The sequence below is a fragment of the Glossina fuscipes genome, unplaced genomic scaffold (genome assembly GCF_014805625.2).
Source record: "Glossina fuscipes isolate IAEA_lab_2018 unplaced genomic scaffold, Yale_Gfus_2 0, whole genome shotgun sequence".
Taxonomy (NCBI): Eukaryota; Metazoa; Arthropoda; class Insecta; order Diptera; family Glossinidae; genus Glossina; species Glossina fuscipes.
Genome location: NW_023998414.1, coordinates 7,912,098 through 7,923,236, shown reverse-complemented (window position 1 = coordinate 7,923,236; position 11,139 = coordinate 7,912,098). Strand labels below are relative to the sequence as shown.

At 32.5% G+C, this 11,139-nt stretch overlaps 1 protein-coding gene across 3 annotated transcripts; it reads right to left on the bottom strand.

Moving 5' to 3' along the window:
• Nucleotides 1–7,458: 7,458 nt before the first annotated feature.
• On the bottom strand, nucleotides 7,459–9,799 carry LOC119640618 (NAD-dependent protein deacetylase Sirt6). 3 transcript variants are annotated; one of them, XM_038038803.1, is made up of 6 exons: nucleotides 9,640–9,799; nucleotides 9,566–9,575; nucleotides 9,288–9,501; nucleotides 8,801–9,202; nucleotides 8,622–8,745; nucleotides 7,459–8,542 (listed from the first exon to the last, which is right to left on the bottom strand). In XM_038038803.1, the coding sequence occupies exons 3-6, from the start codon at nucleotides 9,479–9,481 to the stop codon at nucleotides 8,180–8,182; spliced, it is 1,083 nt and encodes a 360-aa protein (XP_037894731.1). In that variant the 5' UTR covers nucleotides 9,482–9,501; nucleotides 9,566–9,575; nucleotides 9,640–9,799; the 3' UTR covers nucleotides 7,459–8,179. The 3 variants fall into 3 exon arrangements, with proteins under 3 accessions (XP_037894731.1, XP_037894715.1, XP_037894722.1); XM_038038787.1 differs by lacking the exon at nucleotides 9,566–9,575 and having other exon boundaries at nucleotides 9,609–9,799; XM_038038794.1 differs by lacking the exon at nucleotides 9,566–9,575 and having other exon boundaries at nucleotides 9,288–9,496; nucleotides 9,609–9,799.
• Nucleotides 9,800–11,139: the final 1,340 nt, after the last annotated feature.

Here is an 11,139-nt window from a genome sequence, read left to right as displayed (position 1 = left end):
TTATTATCGATCATGAATTTTAAATTAATTTTCTGTCCTTCTTCTTCTTCTTCTTCTTCAAAGGATTACAAGACGTATTAGCGTAGAGTGAAGTTCGTAGTGTGAGAAGAGAAGTGATGGAGTGCATGTGTATCGAAGAGTGTTGCTATGGAAGAAGTGAAAGGGCGTGTGAAGGGGTAGATTCATAATTTGGCTGTGAATATTTATTTATATGTATTGTTGGGCAAGCTTTCGAAAAAGTGAATATCGGAATCGTTATGAAACTGACTTAGAGGGTAATTGCTGAATGCTATCCTGTGCTGCAACCAAGCATATTACGATTATTACAATACATTTTTTCCTTTCACAATCTAAGCGCGTAAAGAACGGCTTCGTTAGCGAACAAATTAAATTCTCTTTGGCAGGCAAATGCCGGAATTTTTGAAATTGAGACTGAGAATGTCGGAGGTTGAATAAAGTTTTTTTGGTACCTTCGCATATTTGCATAGAAGGTATTAACCGTTATTACAATATTATAAAAGTTGACGTTTCGGTCATATTGACAAAGTCTGTATTCGATTTTTTTTTTTTTTTCTGTGTTTTCTGTGGCATCAATTATGAGTCGCGTCATCCTTCTGTTTCCAATTTAAAAGATATATTAACTGCCAGGGTGAGCAGGTGTGTAACTCAAGGATTTGTCTTTCTTAAAAAAAAAAATGTTAATACCTAAAAGAAAGTCATGTCTACTCCTTTCCTTCTCTCAAAATACTTAGGCTCATCTAAATCCCAACTTTTCCCTTTCACTTGCAAACTTCCCTAACTTGTCTCCCCTGAATATACCCACGATTGTTAAACGATTCAATCCCAAGATTGCCGTCTCCATAACAAATAAAAACTCGTTAGATCATGAAACGGCGATTCCACGGCAGGTAAAAAATCCTTACATTATGAAATGATTACCAATATTATTAATAAAAATAATAATAATCCTGTAGTGAGCTTCTGATCATAACTTGTTACATTCCTTAGATGATTGTACAGGTCTGATGTCCCCGAGTTAATATGTGGAGACTTTAATGCTAACAACGTGCGTTAGGGTTGGGTCGTTTTTGCAATTCAAGATCTCCTTGAAAGCAAAAATTTTAGTTTTTTTAAATAATGGTGACCCATTTCGGTGCTCCATCTCCTCCTGCATAGATCTCTTAAACTGTACATCTTGCCTTAGTTCCCCAAGTACGTGAACCGCTTTTAACGATATCCCCTAGGTGGTTCTCATTGCTCAATTGAAATTGATCTTCATTTGCTTCCCGTCGTCCGCATATTTGTACATGCCCGAGTTCGAAAATATGCCAAATTCTGTTCGCCAAACAACATTGACCGTAACATGTCAAAAGCCATCCAACCCAATGACCCATCGGGTCATTTCTTCGGTAATCTTTATTTCAACAGTCTTCTGAGCTGGAAAACTTCAAAAAAATTACATCCTCGTAATGGCTGGTAGAATACCGCATGCAATCGAGTCGTTTCGAAACTTACAACTTAGCAGATTTTTTGCAGATGTTGCTCTCAAGTTTTCGTACTAAGTCGTTTTCTTTCTTGAGAACATTTCATTTTTGGACTAATGCTGATGATTTTCAGTCATTTTCAGTTCTAACTCTGATTCAGAGTAGTGCAGACATATTTTACCCTTGCCTGTCCTTGATATTATCCCATCTCTTCTCGAATCTCTCCTGATTAAACTTTCAATTAATAGGACTAAAAAAATTGCCTTAGCCGATTCAAAGAATACTACTACTTCATACTTAGTCACTTTTGCCCAGAAATTGTGAAAATTATAATTTTTTCTCTCATAATACCGACCGTTTCGAATAGGTCGTTAAAATAGGGGAAGTGGTCGAAAAAGTGAAACGATCCCCCCAAGCATATTCAACAGCGTTTGTCCTTGGGTCAAAACATGTCACTGTATCTCAAAATTGTATTGACCTGTAGCTTGAACGCAAATTTACATGGACGAACATCAGACGGACAGACAGGCTTAGATCAATTCAGATTATGATGATTCGTTATCGATCGGTATAATAAAAGGTGGTTTCATCTGAAGCTCTTTTGCGTGTTGCACACGACCGAACTAAATGTACTCCGCAAGTGGTGGTGGTGTAGGGTGCAAAAGGAAGGATGATTTTTTTTCGCTGTGACTGTGCAAAAATTTTATGAAGTTACCATGTAATGATGTATACTTTACTCATGATAAACTTCCAAGGTTTTAATTTTTGTAATTCTCGCCGCAAACTGAGCTTATGTCCGAACAATTTTCGCATAGGAGGGACGATAGACACTTTCATTTTTGTAATATTTTTCGTATTCTTATTCTTGTCATTGTATGGTCCTATTTCGTAGAGGATGGTAATGACTGTCCAAAATGATTTTTTTTTTTTTTTTCTTTTTGTGTAGATCAAGACGAGTTTGAATATCATTGAAATCGGATGCCAATGATCGAATTGATAAATATTTGCAAATTTGAAATTTACATTCTGATGGTGTACACCAGTGGAGAACTGAAATCAGATATTCTAAAACAAATTTCCCGATATAATGTTCAATGTTCAATGTTCACATGGACTCGTCAATACTAAGTTTTCATTCTATGTTTACAATGTTTTTACTACAATTCTATTATGATAATGTTGTAATATTGTTTTAAATAATTGTTATGTTGACGCAGCTCTAAAATCCCCAAGCAACATCATCGTCAGTATATGATGATGGATACCACCGAATTTTTTTTTTTTTTTTTTTTTTTTTTTTTTTTTTTTAAAATATATAAATCAATGTTTAGCTTCATTTAAATTATTATCCATCCTCTCTTTGCATTAATAAACCGAATACTTTTATTAATTTCTTCTTGTTAGTTTTATAAAAGGTGTCGCAGAATGAGCTCACATTTCACAGTTTTAAAGCGGGTGGGTGGAGAGGGCCCCCCCCCCCCCCGCCCCGGGGATTCACAAATATCAGATAAAAAAATGCGTTTTATTTAGAAGACAAAAAAAATTAACTCATTTTGAGACACCTATAAAATGTTTTAATATAAATAATGTGTGAAAGCCACCAAAAAAAATAACATTTTTGACGAAACCAGAAGTATTTCTGATAGTTACACCAATAGATTTTAAATTAAACGTAGCTATACATATATATACATATATATATATATATATATATATATTTATTCATCTACGAAATTTATACATGTTCACCTACGAAATATGCACTTTTCGTAGAGCCCGGACTCGAAGTATTTAGTATTATCAAATTTTTGTAAACCTGTCTCTGCGAAAAGTGCAACAAATGTTTCATAGATGAACATATATATACAAATATATATACATATAAATATATATATATATAATAATATTAAATATTTGCAATCATGGCCCTGCGAAAAATGTAGTAAGTGTTTCGAAGATAAAGACAAATTCAGCGACCTATACTGCATATATATATATATATATATATATACCGCTACGATATATATCCAACCTGAAAAAGAGCAAAATAATTGAAAAAAGAATAGAGAAATAAATTTTTTTTTTTTCATAATAGTTTGCCTTTAATGTCCATAGGTTCTCTTTTTCATGTCTCCAATTAAGCTCATAGACGCTATTGTTGTACAAAAAGTTGATTTTATTGCTTAACATTCACAAAAGAAATTCTCGGGGCCTCTTTCAGCTCCTATGTCATCGATATGGGTCAGTAAATTGATATTTATTTACGAAGAATTTACTGCATGTTTCGCACGGTCAGGATTATAAATATTTATACCTACATAATATATATAAAAAGTATAAATATAATTACTGTAAAACAAAAAAAAAAAAAAAAAAAAATGTTTGTATCAAATTGATTCATTTACATACCGACTATTATTTAAATTCGAAAGAAAAAAGGAAAAAATGAAAAAAAAAAAAAAACTAAATAAAAACAATAATATTTACAATAAAGATTAAATATTTAATTATGATATACATTAATGAGAATTATTGTTTAAGAAAATTAATTTTAAAAGATAATTAAAAATAATAAGACATTTATGAATATGTGTAAAGCAGAAAATATTTTAATAATTATATGTAGCCTTAGTAAAGAAAAAAATAATCAAAAATAAATAAAACATTCAAGTTTTCTTAATTATGGAGAGGAGCTAAAATAAAAAAAAAATATATAAAATAAAATTATAAAAGCAATATTATCGTAAATTTGTTAATAAAGCAAAAAAATATAATTCGAAAAGAAACAAAAGCTATAAAAATATATATATAAATATATATATATATATATATGAAAAGAATTTTAATAATAAAAACATCTTGTTTGAAATTATGGAATAATTAAATACATTTAACTTAAGTACAATGCATGCAAAAATATATAAAATAAATAAATAATTTAAGTTAAAGAGGAACCATACGTTAAAAAATAAAAATAAAAAAATTGAATCGAACCATACTCGAGTAGAATTGAATAGCATTTTACATAAAACATATATATATATATATATACAAACTTACATACACATACACACACACACACGTACACGTACACGCTCACACACTCACAAGCATAAACTCACACGTAATTGTAAGAATTTCTATCTCTACTTAAAATGCATAACAACTCAAATGACGTACTTTGAAGAAAAAAAAAAAAAAACAAAACAAAACAAAAAAAAATTGAAAAAAAATATGATTTAATTAAAAATTCATATAAAAATCTGCCTTTTATTTACACCTTCCTAAAGCTGCTACATACTCAGACGATAGGCCAAATGTACATAGGAAGAACAAGAGCAATGTAATTTTAAGCCGGTAGAAAAAAGCATATTAAAAATAAACTTTCCTTTTTTTATTTTTATTTTTTATTTTACAAAATTTCGTTATCTTAACATTTTTTTTTTTTTTTTTCGTGTACATTATATTTAAAATTTGTTGTGAAGTGCGGTGGAGGTTTATTAAATTTCAACAACTTATATAACACCTAAGAATATTTATCACCAATTCCATAACCAGCCTGATCTAGATCAGCGGTCTGGAACTTCGTATAAATGCTTAGCAGGATCATTTGACAGTTCAGCGCAAAATTGATCGCGACCGAGCAACGGTGATCGGCAATGCCTGAATTCAACAAAATAGTTTGTCGTATTTTGTTTCCTCAATGAAAAGTTGTACGTATAATTTTTTATAGACGAGGAAGTATAGATGTACATCGATTGCTTGGTGCAAGGGTATACTAAGCTTGTGCGGACAAATTGTGGGAGAGGCGAATTTTTTCTTATAGTCATCGATTCAGAATCAATTCATGAAAAAAAGTAATATTCTTCAGGCATTTTTATGTAAGAGGGCCACGTCGAACGCCACTTTTGTATAACAGAATAACATAGCCAATTAGCCATAGCCAGTTAATATAGCCAAAAGATCGGACGGTCGGAGGTTGTGGCATATAAACTCACGTGCCATTGTAAAGTTAGCTAGCGACAAGCACTCCATAGACACGCACACACCGACAGTCAGACAACCGAAACTTTCTTACCGGATGGGCTGATGCTAACCCTTGGGGTATTTTATGGTTTCCTTTGGCTCATAATTTTGTGCATAAATCTGTCCGTCTCATGTTCATGTGTATGCCAGCTGCAGGAGAAATTCTTTTAGGTATTAAAATGATTCGAATCGAAGCATTTTTTTCGGCCCCTTTTCATATACATACATCTTATTTTGAAAAGTCTTCATATGAATTAACTGCATTAGGCAAAGTGAGGTAAGATCTTTAATGGCGGACCTCTGTCCCTTTGTCCCTCTATTTCTATTTCCTTTTTCTTTATCACACAACTATTTTTCTTGTTGAATATAATAAATCGCAAAATATTTTGTTGGAGTATTGACTCAACTTTATGTTCAGAATCGATTTAACTAATTCGCTTCCATCCACAATCAATTTGCCTGCTTTTAAAAAGAAAACCGAAATTTGACTCGTTAACGAGCTTCTCAACAAAACAAAAATGTAGTTATCGAAATATGGCGATTAATCAAGATTTACTTTTAAGAGAAGTAACACATTTGGATTCATCGATAAATACTGGAACTAACGTCGTGCAACTGATGAAACGCTATACAACTAATTCTATTTTCCCTTATTAGACATATTCGACTAAATGACGGGTACGGTATTATTTAAAAAATGAATAAACCTCTTAATGAAATACGTAAAAGCACTACAGTGGGCCACAACCCACCATTAAATATCATATACGACTCTATAGTTATTTTAATAATGACTTCTGCAATAGAAAGCATTATTAGGCGTATTGGCCGAAAAAGTAGTCCGATCCGAATTATTTTCCATATCGTCCGTCATTGGGCCAAAATAGGTCAGTGTATTAAATTTGATGAAAGTTTCTCAAAAATTCGCGTTCTTAAGATTAAGTCGATTTAGAAAGTGATAATGTATTTATCGATATAATAAAGAGTGGGTCTATCTCAAATCGTTCCACGTATTGCATACATCCTCGCAAATTTAATATACCTTTGTAAAACCAACGTTGTTTGGGTATAGGAGAGTAATGAGTTTCATATTTATTGCCTACAAAAGAATTGTGCTACAGCTGGCATGGTCCCTTCGATATAACATAAATAATTAGGAAATCGCGAGAATCGGTAACTAAAGAGAATCTTAACCTTAAAACCCTTCCACGTGAACTTAGAAATGGTCTAATCCATTGTTAAGGCTGCTGACGTATTTCAGAACTTTTTAGAAATGCAGGACGAGAGTTATTCCCCAAGAAAACTTGTGAACTTTATTTAAGTTGATTGAAAGGCGAAAGTTGTTCCCGTATATTGAAGATGTCGTGTCTTCGCTGATCATTGAACAGGGACAGCATGTCAACTTCGAGATATATTAAAGAATTAATTTCAATTATTAATTGTACTCATTCGCTACGTTTGGGTCCATCGAATAGCTGAATAATTCGATTATGATATGGGTCTCTTGCGATGTTTCATTGTTACTTATTCGCCAAGGTTTCTTTGCAAAAATTGTCGATAATGTTTAAGTCTTGTCCAGTCTAGCCTTCTCCTGCTTCTGCAAATTATTGCTTTGTAATAATTTGGATATATTTGTTGTCACTTTCGCTAACTCTTCGCTTGCTCCTCTCACTTGCTTTCACCGCGGGCTTCACGAAATGTGGGGGGATTGAAATGCTACCGAGAGCAGACGTTAATCTTCTTTGTTTTGGTGCACGCTCTTCTTCTACAATCATGTATCATGAATCAAACCTATCCACCTAGTCCAAATCTAAGCGACATGTTGTCCTGTAAATTGCAACTGTTTTAGTAAAATGTTGCTTGTTATATTGCAATTTTTTGTGAAACAAAACATTAAATAAATCAAAAAAAATTTCAATCAATATATATAATAAATTAATAGTAAATATGCAACTTGTAAGTTTAAAAAAAAAAAATCATCTTCTTTTGTTCTTTTCCTACGGGTTTTTTTTTTCCTTTTGTGTTCCTGATGTGTAGATAACGTCAAACTCATATACTGGCGAATTTCTATAAAGCATCGTGAGAAGATGAGCACTTGAGTTTAATTCCCACGCTTAAAAAAAACAATCAAATCCCATTGTCATCCCAAGACTATTTGCAAGGTCGCACATTGTATATGCGCAAGAGGTCAAACTTAAAAATCCAACACTATTAACAAAATTCATGATCTCTTTAAGTAATAATGATCAGGAACAAGTATGGCAAAGATAGGACGCGTCAACATTAAAATTAGTAATTAAAGCTAAGAGTCACTTGAGGAGTAAGTTGCTCCATTCAAGAATCTTTAATTTCAACATTTCGCCATTTGACAACGAAAAGCCTCGAAATGGTACGCAGCGAAACTGGCTCAAGTATCGCTCGTGTGTAGTTTCCATACCTCTTGAGGCATTGCTTGGAAAGGAAAGATAGTCGATCCTTCGAGATAGTGTCTGCCTATAATATGAATTTTTTTTATTTATAACAAATATGCAAGATAATGTAATGGACCTTATCTTTAGTGAAGCATATTGACTTTTTTTTTGTTTTTTTTTTTGCCTACCGATCGATATCTTCGTTCATTAGGAAATTCTTACGACTAATTGTACATAAACACACCTTACACCTTCATATTACACATTTGTAATAGTGCCACCTGAGCATTTTTCGGTTTTGATTTCACTTTTTAAAGTTAGATGACTTAGTTCAGTTTTACATTTCTTTCGCGTAGGTGACGGCTCCTTTACGTTGAAAAATGTGAAGGAATTTTTTTCTGCCTTGCGTTGAGCGGCGGCGATTTTCAATTTGGCATTATACGTTTTTTCAATATCTTTGATCTGTTGCGGTTTTATCGTCCACCCTGGATCATGGTTAGTCGGCTGTTTAGTGGGATCATCTAGAGGATCGTAGGCGTCAATTTCTAAACCCAAACGTTTGCACAGCTTACTCATTACATCGTCAACGTAAGCATGAATTATGAGATCTGCTTTTTTATCCTAAATTAAAAAAAAAAAAAAAAAAACGCTTTTAAAAACGTCTTTCACTTGCTCTCTCTCTCTCTCTGGTTAACATTACGTGTTTAGTAGGTTGTAGATTGCAGATAATCAATTTTCCGCCATTTTTCTTATTCTTCAGGGGCAGATTGCCGCTAGGAATGATTTGTAAAGTGGTACCTAACGTAATATTTATATCTGCCAGACTGCAAAAAATTACTAATTACTATTTGAGTTTTTTTCAATTTTAAATTTACATACGTGGAATGCATAAGTGCCATATCTAAATCTCTCTCGGGCAAATCATGTTCCCAGTCGAGGACATTATCCAAGAGAATGCCGCCCCGACAGCGACGGCGGCAAGCACCGCCACAAGGCTTTTGTCCGACCGTTCCTGTAGTTGAGGGTCTTACGAACTGATGACGACATTTATTGCATTGCTCGACAAATATATTGCCATGCAATTCGGATATGCAATTCCTCGTAACACCTGATTTCATATGCAAACCATCGATATTTTGACTAACTATATATTGTATATAACCTTTGCTTATTAGACCCCGTAAAGCCATATGCGTTGTAGTGGGTATCGCATCATTAAACGATACATTCACATTTGGTTTCTCCCCTTTTCTTTCTAAAGTCCAGACACCATTCGGACCTCTGTGGAAACGCATAACAATAATAACTTTTTACAATTTCAATTATAAAAATAAAAAACGAAATAGAAGACAATTTCAAATGTTACCTGAAGTCAGGTATACCGGCCGAGGTACTTATACCTGCTCCCGTATGCACGACAACATGCTTAGCGTCTTGTAGCCATTCTGCTAATTTGTTTACCTTTTCATTGATTTCAGATTCGTTGTCGAATTGCTCTGGAACACCTAACACTCCTTTATTGGCATATGGTGATAAGCCATCGGCGTAATTACAGCTCATTTTTCACTCGCACAACTGCACTGCAAATTAATATTATAACTCATTCACTAATATTTTTCAATTATTAGTTTAGTTTATGTTTACGTTATACTCGCTAAAAAAAAAAAAAAAGTGTTGTCAATATTACCATAAAAATCCTTTAATCACAATTTTTTTACAATATGTATTCTCCAAGCAGTTACTATGATCAATAGGTAACTTTTGAATATATGACAAAAGAGAAAAACTTCAATTTAAAAAAGTGAAATAAGTCTTTCATCTTTGTTGTCATTTTGGAAAAGGCTGCGTATAACTATATAATGAGATAAGCGATATACTATTACTGTTTTAGAAGAAGAAGCACGCACAAAAAAAAACAGAGAAAGAGAAGAAAGAAAATACGTGTATATATATATATATATATATATATATATATATGTACACACAAGTGTGCTCAATGAATAGAACGAAGAAGATAAATAAGCATATGAAAACAGCTGACTTTAATTAAACAGCTGTAGCGAATGATTGGCTATTGCCTTTCTTCTCTTTCGGCAAACTACCGGCAAACAAGCTTATACCGTTCATTATATTTATTTGAAACGATTGTACACAATTTTAAATTTATTAAATCAACTTTGCGCGGATTTCCTCAAAAAAAAAAAAGAATATATATATACATATTAAGAACTTGAATGATAATGATTTTAATAACATAGCTAGCGTAGTTGTTCTCAAATGTGATTGTGTATGATAGCATAACGAAGCAATGAAGGCAGTCTCGCGAGGCCTCAATACTTCTTAGACTATTTACTATATATTTAGCGTAAATCCGGAATGTATGAAATAAATTAAATCTAGATAACAGTGATAGGAACTTGTGCGTCTTTGACTACAGTTATTAATCGAGCTTATCTTTAAGTTACTTTGAAAAATGTGCACTTCAGCCGCCATAGACGTTAGCAGTAATCTCTTCCGATATATGATTTTTCTTTATAAATTCAATAAAATTTTCAGATAAATAATTAAGTAATTGCTTAGGTGCCCTTAGAAAATCTGCAAACGTTTCTTTAACTTGAAACGTTTCGAACTTTCAGATACAATTAACGGAAATTAAATTAAGTTGCGAAGGGAAATTGCAAAAATTGCTCCATGTCTATCTACAATAGTTACATTGGTTTTCTTGGACGTAATTAAGATGTTTTTGGAACGTTATGAAGAGCTAGTGCGTAGCACTATTATCTAATAAAGACTTTTCGTGTTTAGTCAACTTTTTTAAATCTCGTGAATTTTCAATAAATTGCAACTGCAACACTTAGGCACAATGATATTGATAAGATTTAATCAACTGTTAAAGCATTTAAAAAACAGCTTTTTGATAATAATAGGTTATAAAATCGAATGAGAAAGCCAAGCTTGAGGCTTGTGAAAATTTATGAAGCATCGAAATAATATGCTCTTCTTTTTGTATATATTGCAAAAGTCGAGGATGAGATTTGCAGCTGAATAGGTTTACCATTTTTGATTTTTTTTATTTAGTTCTTTCTATGAATTATTAGTCAAGATGTCATTTACAATAATAGTAATAATTGTAAATTATAGGGCATTTATGATCCGTCTTCAAGTGAATAACAATTATCTAATTGCTTTTATCTCTAGCTCTTCATATGTGTATGGGC